General features: G+C 48.0%; 1 protein-coding gene across 2 annotated transcripts in view; it reads left to right on the top strand.

Moving 5' to 3' along the window:
- The window catches only part of LOC147098708 (glutamate receptor ionotropic, delta-1-like), a 563,200-nt gene that overhangs the window by 505,610 nt on the left and 40,069 nt on the right, over window positions 1–17,521 (top strand). For both annotated transcript variants that reach the window (XM_085970762.1, XM_085970761.1), the window contains exons 7-9: window positions 8,502–8,603; window positions 10,946–11,143; window positions 15,075–15,405. In XM_085970762.1, coding sequence (XP_085826888.1) covers window positions 8,502–8,603; window positions 10,946–11,143; window positions 15,075–15,405 — 631 coding nt within the window. The remainder of the gene's footprint in view (window positions 1–8,501; window positions 8,604–10,945; window positions 11,144–15,074; window positions 15,406–17,521) is intronic.

The raw sequence follows: 17,521 nt of genomic DNA, 5'->3' as shown, positions 1-17,521 counted from the left end.
AGTTAATGTTCAGACATGCTCACCATATACCTACAAATTACTGCACTGTATTCAGGCTCTGGGGAAAAAGCTGCCTTGCCTTTGCTAGCGAAATTTCTGCGTGTGATTGATGGACAGTAACAAAAAGAACTGTCCTTTCACATAGAATCGGGAAGACCAAAGCCATTATCTTCGGCCCACGCCACAAACTCTTTAGCCTCTCCATCGATTCCACCCCCCTCCCTGGCCACTGTCTCAGGTTGAGCCAGACTGTTCACAACCTCAACGTCCGATTGTACCCCAAGCTGAACAGTGCCTTTCAAGTCAACAACAACAGCAACTCGCATTTATCTAGCACATTCAACATCCCAAGGCACTTCACAGAGGCATAGTCAGAAACGATGGACGCCAAACTGAAGGAGGAGGTATTGGGAGAGGTGACCAAAAACTTGGTTAAAGAGGTGGGTTTTAAGGAGAGGCTTAAAGGAGGAGAGGGAGGTGCAGAGGCGACAGAATTTAGGGAGGGAATTCCCGAGCCATGGGGTCCAGGTGGCTGAAGACATGGTCGACAACAGTGGGACAAAGGAAGGCTGGATGCACAAGCTGCCGGAGCCGGAGGAAAGGAGAGTCTGGAGGGCGGTAAGACTGGAGAAAATTACAGAGCTAGGGAGGGGCGAGGCCATGAAGTGATCTAAACCTGAGGATGAGAATTTTAAATTGGAGACATTGAGGGACCAGGAGCCAATGTAGGTCAGCGAGCTCAGAGGTGATGGGTCAGCAGGCCTTGGTGTGGGATAGGATACGGGCAGCATGAACTGGAATTTACAGAGCGTATAAACCAGCCAGGAGAGCGTTGGAATAGTCAAGTCTGGAGGTGACTAAGGCACAGAGGAGGGTTTCAGCAGCAGGTGGGCTGGGGCGGGGGTGGAGTTGGGTGATGTCACGGACGTGGAAGTAGGCGGTGTTTGTGATGAGGCTAGAAGCTCAGCTCAAGGTCGAATATAATGCCATAGTTGTGATCAGTCTGGTTGAAGCTGGGACAGTGGCCGTAGAGGGAGAGGGAGTCGGTGGGGAGGGTGTGGAGTTTGTGGTGATTGAATGGGGTTTTATACAGACTCCATTTGAACAGTAGTTCTACCAGTATAATAAAATCTAAAATCTCGGGGGGTTTTATTTGTTCATGGGATGTGGGCATCGCTGGCAAGGCCAGCATTTATTGCCCATCCCTAATTGCTCTTTAGAAGGTGGTGGTGAGCCGCCTTCTTGAACCACTGCAGTCCGTGTGGTGAAGGTGCTCCCACAGTGCTGTTAGGGAGGGAGTTCCAGGATTTTGACCCAGTGACGATGAAGGGTCGGCGATATACTTCCAAATCAGGATGGTGTGTGACTTGGAGGGGAACTTGGAGGTGGTGGTGTTCCCATGCTCCTGCTGCCCTTGTCCTTCTAGGTGGTAGAGGTCGTGGGTTTGGGAGGTGCTGCTGAAGAAGCCTTGGCGAGTTGCTGCAGCGCATCTTGTAGATGGTACACACTGCAGCCACGGTGCGCCGGTGGTAGAGGGAGTGAATGTTTAAGGCGGTGGATGGGATGCCAATCAAGCGGGCTGCTTTGTCCTGGATGGTGTCGAGCTTCTTGAGTGTTGTTGGAGCTGCACTCATCCAGGCAAGTGGAGAGTATTCCATCACACTCCTTACTTGTGCCTTGTAGATGGTGGAAAAGCTTTGGGGAGTCAGGACATTCGCCGCAGAATACCCAACCTCTGACCTGCTATTGTTGCCGCAGTATTTATGTGGCTGGCCCAGTTAAGTGTCTGGTCAATGGTGACCCCCAGGATGTTGATGGTGGGGGATTTGGCGATGGTAATGCCGTTTAATGTCAAGGGGCGGTGGTTAGACTCTCTCTTGTTGGAGATGGTCATTGCCTGGCACTTGTGTGGTGCGAATGTTACTTGTCACTTAGCAGCCCAAGCCTGAACATTGTCCAGGTCTTGCTGCGTGCGGGCATGGACTGCTTCATTATCTGAGGAGTTGCGAATGGAACTGAACACTGTGCAGTCATCAGCGAACATCCCCATTTCTGACCTTATGATGGAGGGAAGGTCATTGATGAAGCAGCTGAAGATGGTTGGGCCTAGGACACTGCCATTGAGTCACAGAGTCATAACGGCACAGAAGGAGGCCATTCAGCCCATTGAGTCAGTGCCGGCTCTCTGTAGAGCAATCCAGTCAGTCCCATTCCCCCGCTCTATCCCCGTAGCCCTGCAAGTTTATTTCCCTCAAGTGCCTATCCAGTCTCCCCTTGAAAACATTGAGTGTCTCCTCTTCCACCACTTCCGTCGGCAGTGAATTCCAGTTCATCACCACTCGCTGCGAAAAAAGTTTTTCCTCACATCTCCCCTGTATCTCTTGCCCAAAACCTTAAATCTGTGTCCCCTAGTCCTTGTACCATCAACTAGTCGGAACAGCCTTTCCCCGTCTAGCTTATCCAAGCCTGTCATAATCTTGTACACCTCTATCAAATCACCCCTCAACCTCCTTTGCAATGATGAAAATAAATCCAGCTTCTCCAACCTGTCCTTGTAGCTAAGATCCCCCGTCCCCAGAACCATTCTGGTAAATCTCCTCTGCACCCACTCAAGGGCCTTCACATCCTTCCTAAAGTGTGGTGACCAGAACTGGACGCAATATTCCAGTTGTGGCCTAACCAGTGCTTTATAAAGGTTCAGCATAACTTCTCCACTTTTGTACTCGATACCTCTATTTATAAAGCCCAAGATCCCATATGCTTTGTTAACCATTCTCTCAATATGTCCTGCCACCTTCAGGGACCTATGCACATTAACTCCCAGGTCCCTCTGTCCCTGCACACACTGTGCGATTAAGTGTATATTGCTTCTCCCTGTTCCTTCTGCCAAAATGCATCACCTCACACTTCTCTGTGTTAAATTCCATCTGCCACTTGTCTGCCTATTCTGCTAGCCTTTCTATGTCCTGTTGCAGTCGATTGGTATCATTGGTGCCCTGAGGAACTCCTGCAGCGATGTCCTGGGGCTGTGATGATTGACCTCCAACCACCACAACCATCTTCCTTTGTGCTAGGTATGACTCCAGCCAGTGGAGAGTTTCCCCCCCCCCCCCCCCCCAACCCCGATTCCCATTGACTTCAGTTTTACTAGGGCTCCTTGATACCAGACTTGGTCAAATGCTGCCTTGATGTCAAGGGCAGTCACTCTCACCTCACCTCTGGAATTCAAATCTGATCATACAATTATGCAGGTCAATGGATGTGAGTGAGATTAATTTTCAGTTTCTGGGCCAGTCACAGCCGTGGTACTGATGTGACAAACTGCTCCATTGTAGCATTCTATCAGCAGCCTCCAATAGTGACAATTGGTGCTCATGTGATTGTGTGTGTCAGGGATGTTAGCTGTGATAAAATGTTAGCTGAGAATGCAGTTATACTGCACCTGTCCGAGACCAACAATTGCAGAGTGTGAAGCAAGATCTGAGTTATACTGCAGGCTGCACCTGGTTGTGGGTCACACTCTACTGCTCATGCAAGATTACACTTCCTGCTTTACTCAAAAGGCACCCATAGTCATGTCAGGTTGAACCACTCTCCCGACACGAGTGATCGCCCAGCTGTAGGAAGGAGGGACCGATACAGAGTAAGGGACATGGGTTTAGTGGCTGAAGAACTGAAAACAACAGAAAGGCCTGCAGTGCCTGTTGCTGTGTAAATAAAAACAAGGGCATTTGTGCGGAGCAAGGTTTCAGAAACAGCGATTGAGATGAATGACCTGTGAATCAGTTTTTAGTGTCGGTTGAGGAAAGAATTGTGGCCAGTACACGGAGCTCAAATTCACAGCCACCTTGGCTCAGAGGAGGGAGTGCTACCAACTGAACCAAACTGACCGACTAAAAGAACTGGTTTATAATTTCACTACAAATAGTGACCAGAGGACATCCCCCCCCCCCCCCCCCCTTATCTACACGGTCGTGTTGCAGAGCAGGGTCTGTAGATAGTTAATGGAATAGTCTTACTTGGGGAATAGAAAGGACAGAATGGTTTGCAATCAGCAAATTGACCAATGCACAGAATATACCCGTACTTCCAGCTCCCCTCTCATTGCACGATAGCAAAATACTGCAGATGCTGGAAATCCGAAATAACAACAGAAAATGCTGGAAAAACTCAGCAGACCAGGCAACATCGGTGGAGAGAAAATAGAGTCAACGTTTTGGGTGACAAAGGGTTTTCACCCGAAACGTTGACTCTATTTTCTCTCCACAGATGTTGCCTGGCCTGCTGGGTTTTTCCAGCATTTTCTGTTATTCCTCACTAATTGCACATTGATCCTGTAACTGTTATTCTTCACTGACCGAAAGCAGAGACATGGTTAGATTCTGGAGACATGGACTGGGCTGGTTTATGTGCTGCTGATGCTGAAGCTAAGAGGGAGCTGACCACCTTCTGCTACACGCTGAGACTATGGGTTAAGTGCAGCTTCATCCTGTACTGCCGGGTGCTGCCTCCGATATATGAGTGCACCTTGTAAACTGCGTTTATGCTTATGGGACACAATTGTACCAGGAGCCAAGCCCTTAATCTGATGGTACATTCATTCTGCAACAGTCTCGGTCCAAGACTGTGGCAGTACCTTGTTCTGGACTGGGCAGGAGGGACTGGAAGGAATGGACAGGACAGGACGGGGCGGGACGGGATGGAGCGAGAGGGTCAGGATAGAGCTTTGCTTACACAGATGTTCAGAGAACCTGTTCCAGCAGTTATAATGAAATGTTTAGAGAGTGTGGGCATGAGCATCTAGAATGTGGCTAACAAGAGAAGCTAAAGATAGTATTAGATCAAAGGAAGAGGCTTATAATGCTGCCAAAAAGAACAGTAAGCCTGAGGATTGGGAGGATTTTAGAATTCAGCAAAGGAGGATCAAGAAATTGATAAGGAAAGAGAAAAAAGAATATGAGAGTAAATTAGCAAGAGACATAAAAACAGATTGTAAACGTTTCTATGGGTTTGTAAATAGGAAGAGATTAGTGAAAGTAAACGTGGGCCCATTAGAGGCAGAGACAGAAGAAATTATAATGGGCAATAAGAAAATGGCAGAGACATTAAACAAATACTTTGTATCTGTCTTCACGGTAGAAGACACAAAAAACATTCCAGAAATAATGGGGAACCAAGGGACTAGAGAGAATGAGGAACTTAAAGAAACCAGTATAAGTAAAGACATAGTACTAGAGAAATTAATGGGACTAAATGGCGACAAATCCCCTGGACCTGATAACCTGCATCCTGGGGTTTTAAAAGAGGTAGCTGCAGAGATAGTGGATGCACTAGTATTAATCTTCTAGAATCTAGGGAATTCTGGAACAGTCCCCAAGGATTGGAAGGTAGCAAACGTAACCCCACTATTTAAGAAAGGAGCAAGAGAAAAAACGGGGAATATAGGCCAGTTAGCCGGACATCAGTAGTAGGTAAAATGCTAGAATCTATTATTAGGGACGTGGTAACAGGGCACTTAGAAAATAGAAATATGATTAGGCAGAGTCAACATGGTTTTATGAAAGGGAAATAGTGTTTGACAAATCTGCTAGAGTTTTTTTTAAGATATAAGGAGGAACCAGTGGATGTAGTGTATTTGGATTTTCAAAAAGCATTCAATAAGGTGCCACACAAGAGGTTATTAGGACTCATGGGATTGGGGGTAATATATTAGCATGGATTGAGGATTCGTTATGAAACAGAAAACAGAGAGTAGGAATAAAAGGGACTTTTTCGGGTTGGCAGGCTGTAACTAGCGGGGTACCGCAAGGATCAATGCTTGGGCCTCAGCTATTTACAATCTATATTAATGACTAAGATGAAGGGACTGAGTGTAACATATCCAAGTTTGCTGATGATACAAAGTTAGGTGGGAAAGTAAGCTGTGAGGAGGACGCAAAGAGGCTGCAGAGAGATATAGACAGGTTGACTGAGTGGGCAAGAACATGGCAAATGGAATACAATGTGGGAAAGTGTGAAGTTATCCACTTCGGTAGGAAAAACAAAAAAGCAGAATATTTTTTGAATGGTGAGAGACTGGGAAGTATTTGCATTCAGAGGGTCCTTCATGTCTTTGTACATGAAATACAGACAGTTAACATGCAAGTACAGCAAGCAATTAGGAAAGCAAATGGTATGTTAGTTTTTGTTACAAAGGGATTAGAGTATAAGAGTAAAGAAGTCTTACTACAATTATACAGGGCATTGGTGAGGCCACACCTGGAGCACTGTGTACAGTTCTGGCCTCCTTACCTAAGGAAAGACATACTTGCCTTAGGGGGAGTGCAACGAAGGTTCACTAGACTGGTTCCTGGGATGAGGGGATTGCCCTATGAGGAGAGATTGAGAAGACTAGGCCTATATTCCCTAGAGTTTAGAAGAATGAGAGATGATCTCATTGAAACATATAAAAGTCTTAAGGGGCTTGACAGGGTAGATGCCGGGAGGATGTTTCCCCTGGCTGGAGAATCTAGAACCAGGGATCACAGTCTCAGAATAAGGGGTCAGCCATTTAGGACTGAGATGAGGAGAAATTTCTTCACACACAGGGTGGTAAATCTTTGGAATTCTCTACCCCAGAGGGCTGTGGAGGCTCAGCCGTTGAGTATATTCAAGACAGAGGTTGACAAATTTTTGAATATTAAGGGATATGGGGATAGTGCAGGAAGGTGGAGTTGAGGTAGAAGATCAGCCCTGATCTTATTGAATGGCAGAGCAGGCTCGAAGGGCCAAATGGCCGACTCCTGCTCCTATTTCTTATGTGTGAACATTGAGGTCAACTCCAGTGCTCCGGAGGTCTAAGGGAGTCTGTGCGCACTCCTTATACCTGGTTTCAGTCTGAGCCACAGTTATACTCCACACAGTATCAGGCTAAACTCCGCCATCGAGCTGGGAATTATACCAAACCTTTAACCCAACATTCCTCCCTCCACAGAGGTTCTGGTGTTTCTTTGTACAAACTCACTCAGAAAAAACTGGGTGAATTGGAGGGGGGTGCAGGGGTGGGGGGGGGGGGTATTTTCTACAGAAATGTAAGTGCTTGTGAAGTAAAGTAGTGAGCAAAATTAATTAAAAATTGGGGAAGTGTGCACATGCAGAATCAGGTGAGAGCTGGGTCTGGCTTAGCCATGAAGATTTCCACAGTCGAGCAGCCTCAATGTCAAGGGCCAAGCATGAATAATGGCCACTTGGGTGAGGTAGGGGAGGGAGCTTGCTGCAAGTGGCAGCTGTCTCCCAGTCACAGTCAATGCTGTCGGCGGGGGGAGAAGATTGAAGAGAAGATGGAGGAATACCATCAATGTAGTTTTATTGAAGGAGATGCGGACAGATGCTGTGATCCAGATGCTGCAGGATGGTTGACTTGAACAAGCTGGCCGATTGCCAACCTAAGGTGTCTGTGTTTCAGCCAATTATTAGAATCATTTTGCTGCCACAGCCCCTTAGGCAGGTGATGGTCATCACTGAAAAGAATTAACTGCAAAAATATGAATAAATATTTTATTGTGGGTGAAAAAGAAACAAAAATACATTCCTCAGTCTGAATCTCTGCACTGAGCTCAGTTCAGTCTTTGGCTAAGATTGTTGCTGGGCTTCTGCTGACACTGCCCGGAGAGTGCCCAGTGAGTGTTCGGTGACTGGTGAGTGTTCGGTGAGCGCTCGGTGAGTGTTCGTGGGTTCAAGTCCCACTCCAGAGCCTTGAGCACATAGTGTAAGCCGCCACTCCCAGTGCCAGTGCTGAGGGAGTGCTGAACTTTCAGAGGTACCGTTTTCTGGCTGAGATGTTAAACAGAGGCCCGAGGTCTGCCCTCTCAGGTGGGCGTAAAAGATCCCATGGCACAATTCGAAGAGCAGGTGAGTTCTCCCCGGAGTCCTGGCCAACATTTATCCTTCAGCCAACACTTAAAACAGATGATCTGGTCATTTATTCCGTTGCTGCTTTTGGGAGCTTGCTGTGCGCAAATTGGCTGCTGTGTTTCCTACATCTCAACAGTGACTACACTTCAAAAAGTAGTTAATTGGCTGTAAAGCGCTTTGCAACATCCTGAGGTAGGGAAAGGCGCTGTAGAAATGCCAGTCCTTTCCTTTAACGCTGTAGTATTATGTAATTGTTTTCATCCAACTGGGCCATCTGAACTGAAGAACAATACAATCACCATTCCCATCCACGGACTAAAACGATATTGGTTCTTTTGTCATTCGAGTTATGGAAAGTCTCAGTAAATGTGCTTCTTTGCCTGGAGTTTAGATTGAGAATCAATGGAGTAGATGGATTTGAGTTTGACGGACAGCTGGGACTCACAATCTTTATTGAGGATCTAAGTCAATCATTTATTTGCACTACAGAAGCAAACCTGTGACAAGAATATCGAATAATCAAAGGATTTGACATTTCTTCATTACTTTGCTCTCAGAAAACTAGCACTGATTTATTTATTGACTTGTTCCTTGTAATCCCTCTGCAGTTGGCTGTTTGGGATCCAGTGAAGGGCCTGAATGGGAGTCTCCAGGAGCGACGCTTGGAAAGTGACATGCAAGGAGTCACCCTGAAAGTGGTCACTATTCTGGTAACTGGAGACCTCTGTGTTAGACTGATAGAGCTTTGAGATAATTCCCAGCCCGTATCCACCTGGACACAGTCCATCATTCCCATTACTCCCAAAACACTCCTGTCCTCACCTAGAATCAGAATCATACAGCAGAGAAGGAGTCCATTTGGCCCATCGTGCCTGTGCCGGCTCTTTGAAAGAGCGATCCAATTAGTCCCGCTCCCCCTGCTCTATCCCCATAAGCCTGCATTTTTTTCCTTTTCAAAAGGCATTCGATAAGGTGCCACGTAAAAGGTTGTTAAGCAAGATAAGGGCACATGGGGTTAGGGGTAATGTATTAGAATGGATAAAAGATTAGTTAATAGACAGAAAAGAGAGTAGGGATAAACGGATCGTTTTCAGATTGGCAGTCTGCAACTAGTGGGGTGCTGTGTTGGGGCCTCAGCTATTTACAATCTATATTAATGACCTAGATGAAGGGACCGAGTGCAATGTATCCAAGTTTGCTGACAATACAAAGCTAGGTGGGAAATTAAGCTGTGAGGAGAACACAAAGAGCTTGCAAAGGGCTATAGACCGGTTAAGTGAATGGGCAGTAAGGTGGCAGATGGAGTATAATGTGGGGAAATGTGAGGTTATTCACTTTGGTAGGAAGAATAGAAAAACGGAATTTTTTAAATGGTGAGAAACTATTAAATGTTGGTGTTCAGAGAGACTTAGGTGTCCTCGTACAGGAAACACAGAGTTAGCTTACAGGTACAGCAAGCAATTCGGAAGACAAATGGCATGTTGGCCTTTATTGCAAGGGGGTTGGAGTATAAGAGTAAGGAAGTCTTGCTACAATTGTACAGGGCTCTGGTGAGACCACACCTGGAGTACTGGGCACAGTTTTGGTCTCCTTATCTGAGGAAGGATATACTTGCCTTAGAGGTGGTGCAACGAAGGTTCACTAGATTGATCCCTGGGATGAGAGGGATGTCCTGTGATGAGAGATTGTGTAGAATGGGCCTATACCCTCTGGAGTTTAGAAGAATGAGAGGTGATCTCATTGAAACATACAAGATTCTGAAGGGGATTGACAGGGTAGATGCTGAGAGGTTGTTTCCCCCTGGCTGGAGAATCTAGAACTGGGGAGCACAGTCTCAGGATAAGGGGTCGGCCATTTAAGACTGAGATGAAGAGGAATTTCTTCACTCAGAGAGTTGTGAATCTTTGGAATTCTCTACCTCAAAGTGCTGTGGGTGCGGAGTCATTGAGTATATTCAAGGTTGAGATAAATAGATTATTGGACTCCAGAGGAATCAAGGGTTATGGGGAGCGGGCAAGAAAGTGTTGAGGTCGAAGATCAGCCATGATCTTATTGAATGGTGGAGCAGGCTCGAGGGGCCGTATGGCCGACTCCTGCTCCTAATTCTTATGTTCTTCTATTCAAGACCTGCACACTGCTACACACACCCATCACTCCTGCTTAACATTCCCATCACTCCTGCTTAACATTCCCATCACTCCTGGCAAATGTTCCCATCACTCCTGCCAAATATTCCCATCACTCCTGTCCTTGCCAAGTTCCATTGACTCCATAAGCCTTGTTTATAAATTGCTGAAAGGCCTCAGTCCAGCCCACCTTAGTGATCTGCATTATCAGTCTGCCTCTCGTCCCCATTTCCTTCACTGCACCGTCAAGTCATTTGGTGGTTAGCCACCTGCCCTCTGGAACTCCCCCCTTTCCATCCCCTTTGCTGCTTTCAAAAACTTCATATAAGCCTTTGGCTCGTTTCCTTCTGTTCATTTCCCCCCTTCTCAACATGCTCTATTCTCCACGAGGAGCGGTGCGGAAATATAATTTCTAAATTCGCACCTCCAGCGTGTGTTGGTAAATCTCCCTTCATGCCCAGCACTTGGAGATATTTTTGAGGAATATAAGAATGTGCTAGAAATTCATGTCTTTCTTTCTTTCTTTCTTTCCTTCACAAACAGTTTAAAACAGTTTCAGGAATTGCTTGAAGTGGACAGAGCGACAGGATATTAGTACTAATTATCGGTACTGATTAATGCCCCCAGTGCTGTTGACATCATTCATTGGTTAAACAAAAAATTTCAGGAAAAAAACCCAACAGAAATACATAGAGAGAAACAAGATGTTAACAATAAGCATTATCGGTAATGGATATTAATAACACAAATTAATCACTGAAGGTTGCTCTGATGATTCTAATTCCTCTTTGAATGGGTCTGCTTGTGAATCCTTTATGAGAGAGAAAGGACTTGCTGTTGGTGCAGCTCTCGCCCTTGTTTGGAACTGTTGCTGTGCAGTGTTGTCTTTACACTCCTCCAGCTCTGTGCTGTGTGTCTATCCACAGGAGGAGCCCTTTGTCATGGTAGCTGAAAACATCCTGGGACAACCAAAACGCTACAAGGGGTTTTCCATCGATGTCCTTGATGCACTGGCAAAGAACCTTGGATTTAAGTATGAGATCTATCAAGCCATGGACCATAAATATGGCAGTCAGCTTCCCAATGGGTCCTGGAATGGAATGATTGGGGAACTCATTAACAAGGCGAGCACTCCTTTATTAATTCAAACTGAATTTGATGACTGAATTTTGAATCTTCATTTTAACTTTGCTCTAATTATCTGATAGGCTGATATTGCTCGTGTGATGACAAGTCTCACTTGGTGATCTGAGGCCATAATCTAGGCTTGATTTGCAATGCAGTACTGAGGGAGTGCTGCACTGTCAGAGGGACAGTACAGAGGGAGTGCTTCAGTGTCGGGGGGCAGTACTGAGGGAGCGCTGCACTGTCGGAGGGGCAGTACAGAGGGAGCGCTTCACTGTCGGAGGGGCGGTGCCGAGGGAGTGCTGCACTGTCGGAGGGGCAGTACAGAGGGAGCGCTTCACTGTCGGAGGGGCAGTACAGAGGGAGTGCTGCACTGTCGGAGGGGCAGTACAGAGGGAGCGCTTCACTGTCGGAGGGGCGGTGCTGAGGGAGTGCGGTACTGAGGGAGCACTGCACTGTCGGGGCAGTACTGAGGGAGCGCTGCACCGTCGGAGGGGCAGTACTGAGGGAGTGCTGCATTGTCGGAGGGGCAGTACTGAGGGAGTGCTGCACTGTCGGGGGCAGTACTGAAGGAGTGCTGCACTGTCGGAGGGGCAGTACTGAGGGAGCGCTGCACTGTCGGGGCAGTACTGAGGGAGCGCTGCACTGTCGGAGGGGCAGTACTGAGGGAGTGCTGCACTGTCGGAGGAGCAGTACTGAGGGAGTGTTGCACTGTCGGGGGGCAGTACTGAGGGAGCGCTGCACTGTTGGGAGGCAGTACTGAGGGAGCGTTGCACTGTCGGAGGGGCAGTACTGTGGGAGTGCTGCACTGTCAGAGGGACAGTACTGAGGGAGTGCCGCACGGTCGGGCGAACTGACCTTCAGGTAAGATATTTACCATGTGCTATTGGATCTTCTGAAAGATGCTGTTGGAAGAAGAGCAGAGAGTTTATCCCAGACATAAATTCCTCTCTTAATTAACAACACCAAAAATAAATGAACCGGTTTTTCATCTCATTGCAGTTCATGGGATCTTCCTATACACAATATGGCTACCATGTTTGCCTACATAACAGCAGCGTTAGAATCATAGAGATTTCAGCACAGCAGGAGGCCACTGAGCCCTTCACGCCTGTGTTGATATTAGGTCTTCAGCTGCAGTTATCGGCTGCATTTCAAAGTCGTTCATGGAGAAGACGAGCTTTGAGGCGTTTGTGAGACCAAGAAAAGAAACGAGATGGGGAAAAAAATACAAATGAATTGGACATTTCCTTGACAGGTAATTAACCAGAGAACTCCTTTCTGCAAAGCTTGGCTCAAAGCAGCGGAAAGTGTGTTGTGAACTCAATCGAACAGATAAATTCTGTTCCACTGAAACACCAACCTCAGTCTCTGTGATTAAGAATCGTTCAGTGACTGAGGAAGGTGAACAAATCTCGCTGTTTATCTAGGTTGAGATATGAAAGCAGATTCTGGGATAAGTCTTGCCCCATTAGGTTCAGGCTCCAGCACCCCTTCTCTGGTGAGACGTTCTCACCATCTTACAGCTTCTTTCCCAGATATTCAAGGTTAGCAGGAATGGTTTCTTTGCTGGTTCAATTTATCGAATAACAGACCAATGACGCGAAGCCCGTAGAAGACACTTCCTTAAAATGGAATTGCTGGCCTTTTGCGCAGTTCTCAAATCTCCATTTGTCTTTCTTTTTCTTTAAAAGCTAGTTATTTCCTCCTTGGTTCCCCGCCTCCGTGCCCCTGGATTATTGATGATTCCCGAGGTGGGAGTTTCACAGCTCACATACTTAAAGGCCCCTGCTGAGGCCACTCTGTAACCTGTCAACAAGTATGGTCCAGCCTTGGTCTACCATCCATCCTGATGGAGAAGCACGGGCTCCTGTCTCAAGCTTCCCTGGGGGGCTGCGAAGTTGAGGCACCCACTGCCTGACAAGCTGCCTTGTTGACAGAGAAACATCTGTTGTCGTCCCTTCAGAAAGCAGAGCGGCCAAATAAATGAAGCAGATCTGCACCTGAATGATGCACATCCCATTCTCAATCTGTACCTGTGGAGAGCTGGACTTAGTGCGAAAACTGTTGGCTATCTCTCTGTTCATCAACACATGAATTTCTATCCGCAAAGGATTATTTTAAGCAGGTTAGCACCTCTGTTAATGGAGTGGGAAAAAGAATTTCATACAAACACATTAAGCATACATACACTAGTGTCTCACAGCTTAATCTGAAGGCCACAATCTATTATAACAAGATTTACTCCATCACATTACTTGGAAAACATATAGTTTAAATTCAGTGCCAGTCTCTGAGCACCAGCTCTGTGGAGTTTCTGATGCCATGAAGCTAATGAGCCAAGAGAAGAATGTTTCAGGAGCTAGTGAGTGTGATTGGGATGTATGGACGTGATGGCTGTAAATAGGCACAGGATGCACCCCAAGGTACATCAGCTGGGCAGCTGTTTAACTTTCCTTCTCGTGCTGGGATTGTGGAGTCAAAACTAATTAGACAAATCCAATCAGTCCTTGACCACAACAATAACAACTTCCATTTATATAGCGCCTTTAACGGAGTAAAACATCCCAAGGCGCTTCACAGGAGCGATAATAAACAAAGTCAGACACCGAGCCACATAAGGAGATATTAGGACAGGTGCCCAAAAGCTTGGTCAAAGGGCCCGGGCAGCTGAAGGCACGGCCGCCAATGGTGGAACGATGAAAATCGGGGATGCGCAAGAGGCCAGAATTAGAGGAGCTCAGAGATCTCGGAGGGTTGTAGGGCCTGAGGTAGGGAGGGGCGAAGCCATGAGGGATTTGAAAACAAGGATGAGAATTTTAAAACCGGCCTTGTCAGACCACCAGAATCAGCCCTTTTTGGAAGAAAGTTTTAATTTCCAATTTTAAGGTGGTAGATGTCTAATTTCGCTCTGGATTTGCAATCTGATTACAAAACCTGAGAGCTTTCCAACCCCTTTATTAAAATGACTGGTTTTAAATCTCACCCTGGCATCTGTTCCTGTTAATCTAGATGCTCTGTTCACGGGCAGTTTTATTCAGGACTTAGTTGCTTCTCTGGGTGGCCTTGCCATTGGCAGCTATACCAGCCGCCACTACATTTCATTCTTTTATATTATCCGAATCCAGCCGCGGGGCTCACCTCTGTCAACCACCCTCCATGCTCGGAGAACTAACGGCATCACAGACCCATGGTAATCTGGGTCCATGAATATACCGGCACATTAAGGGAGCCCAGGTCAGTGAAGTAATCCAGCAGCTGGGTCAGCACACTCCACAGGAGAGCCCAGCACCAGCACTGGCCTGTAAAAGGGAGATAGTTAGCGACATGTGGTGGCCACTCTCATTCAGCCTTCCCCCTGAGGTGGTATCTCAACCATTGTGGCTCCAGCTCAGTACTGTCGCCACAGATTGTATGCTCAAATCCTGGAGTGAGGCTTGGGCCCTCAATCTTCAGACTCGGGAGCGAGAGAGCCTCATGTGTTATATACCTTTAGAAGTGAGGAAATGAAGGGCTGATCGGATTGGGGTGTTTAAAATAATGAAGGAAATTGACCAGGTAGGTGCAGAATGACCCTCCCCTCTAGTAGGGAATGCAGAACAAGGAGACATTACTTAGAATTTGAACTAAAACAGCTCAATCCAGAAAATATTCCTGACACGACAGATTGTGAGAATGTGGAACTCACTTTTCCCAGAAGGCAATAAATGTTAAATCAACTGAGATGTTTAAAAAGGGAGATAGACACTTGGGCAGGAAGGATATTCAGGGATATGGAGAAATGAAGGGCAATTGGGATGAAAGGAAAGAGCTGCAATGGCTCATACAATGGTGGAGCCGGCTCGAGGGGCCAAACGCTGGAGCTCTGGTGCTCTCTTGCTGAAGTGCGGATATAATGATGGTAAGCCATGCTTGTTTTCTTGTTTACAGAAAGCTGACATTGCAGTCTCGGCCGTGACCATCACTCCAGAGAGAGAAAGTGTCGTGGATTTCAGCAAACGCTACATGGATTATTCTGTTGGAATTCTCCTGAAAAAGCCGGAGGAGAAGATTAACATCTTCTCGGTCTTTGCTCCCTTTGACCTGGCGGTGTGGGCCTGCATCGCTGCCGCTATCCCCTTGGTAGGGGTCCTGATCTTTGTGCTCAATCGGGTGCAGTTGGTCCGGACACAGACTCCAACACACCCTCAGAGCCCCCCCTCCACCTCCAACACGCTACACAGTGCCATCTGGCTCGTATACGGAGCATTCGTTCAGCAAGGTATGTCGCAACCTTATACTGTCACAGCGTGACTGGAAATGAGATGTGAATGTAGAGAATGTGGCATCCATGGGGAATACAGAGTGAAATGCACATGAGCATATACCACAGGAATCCTGCTGTGTATAAAGAAAGACCTGCATTTCTATAGCGCCTTTCACGACCACCGGACGTCCCAAAGCGCTTTACAGCCAATGAAGTACTATTTGAAGCGTAGTCACTGTTGTAATGTAGGAAACGCGGCAGCCAATTTGCGCACAGCAAGCTCCCACAAACAGCAATGTGACAATGACCAGATCATCTGTTTTTGTTACGTTGGTTGAGGGATAGATATTGATCAGGACACCGGGGAGAACTCCCCTGCTCTTATACACCACCATTCTCACTCTAGATCCTATATATGTGTGGGGGAAGGGCCCAGCTAGCAGCCGGGGGGGGAGGGGTGGGTGGGTGGGGAGGGGGTTGCCCGGCCTATTTTAATGGCCGACCCTCATTAACTTGCCGCTGAGCTCCCGACCAAAATGGCAGCAGTGGAAAGCCAGGCATCTCGCAGGGCCCACGGTAAATGTGGGGATGGGGGGAATGGGGAGATGGGATGGGATGGGGGAATGTGGGGATGGGATGGGGGAATGTGGGGATGCGATGGGATGGGGGAATGTGGGGACGGGATGGGGGAATGTGGGGATGGGATGGGATGGGGGAATGTGGGGATGGGATGGGGGAATGTGGGGATGGGATGGGGGAATGTGGGGATGGGATGGGGGAATGTGGGGATGCGATGGGATGGGGGAATGTGGGGATGGGATGGGGGAATGTGGGGATGGGATGGGATGGGGGAATGTGGGGATGGGATGGGATGGGGGAATGTGGGGATGGGATGGGATGGGGGAATGTGGGGATGCGATGGGATGGGGGAATGTGGGGATGGGATGGGGGAATGTGGGGATGGGATGGGATGTGGGGATGGGATGGGGGATTGTGGGGATGCGATGGGATGGGGGAATGTGGGGATGCGATGGGATGGGGGAATGTGGGGATGCGATGGGATGGGGGAATGTGGGGATGCGATGGGATGGGGGAATGTGGGGATGCGATGGGATGGGGGAATGTGGGGATGCGATGGGATGGGGGAATGTGGGGATGCGATGGGATGGGGGAATGTGGGGATGGGATGGGGGAATGTGGGGATGGGATGGGGGAATGTGGGAATGAGATGGGGAATGTGGGGATGGGATGGGGAATGTGGGGATGGGATGGGATGGGGGAATGTGGAGATGGGATGGGGGAATGTGGGGATGGGATGGGATGGAATGGGGAGATGGGATGGGTTGGGAATGTGGGGATGCGATAGGATGGGGGAATGTAGGGATGCGATGGGATGGGGGAATGTGGGGATGGGATGGGGAATGTGGGGATGGGATGGGATGGGGGAATGTGGGGATGGGATGGGATGGAATGGGGAGATGGGATGGGTTGGGGGGAATGTGGGGATGGGATGAGCGAATGTGAGTTCCGAAGGGGTCAGCAGTTCGGGAAGGGGGGCAATCTGTGCAGGGATGGCCGTCACTTCCTTTTCTCCTCCTCTCCCAACATAGTGAGGTTTTAAACCTACAGGCCTCTCGGTTTCTGCGCCCAGGCTGCTGCTGTCACTGACGCTGCTGTGGGCCCCACTTCCTTCCAGGTTAACACACTGTCCGGGTCCTATTGACATAATAAGACCCCGACTCGCATGATTGTATGAGGCTCCCGACTGGCTCATGAGCCTGAAAAACCAGGTAGGGAAAAATCCCAGCCAAGCGGAAAAGCAGTGGGAATATCACCCTCCAACAGGATAAGGGGTCGGCCATTTAGGACTGAGATGAGGAGGAATTTCTTCACTCAGAGGGTGGTGAATCTTTGGACTCTTGGGGAATCAAGGGATATGGGGATCGGGCAGGAAGGTGGAGTTGAGGTAGATCATCAGCCATGATCTTATTGAATGGCAGAGCAGGCTCGAGGGGCCGAATGACCGACTCCTGCTCCTATATCCAGAGAGGAAAATCTGCCCGAAGAATCTTTGGTGGCTTGGCTGCGATTGAGCAGCTTGACTTTACTAATGTCATGTACAAGAGTACAG

This window comes from Somniosus microcephalus, chromosome 29 (assembly GCF_052327205.1).
Source record: "Somniosus microcephalus isolate GS21.2 chromosome 29, FLI_Smic_1.0, whole genome shotgun sequence".
Classification (NCBI taxonomy): domain Eukaryota; kingdom Metazoa; phylum Chordata; class Chondrichthyes; order Squaliformes; family Somniosidae; genus Somniosus; species Somniosus microcephalus.
Note: the sequence above shows the minus strand (reverse complement) of the source record. Positions and strands in the feature narration are given on the sequence as shown.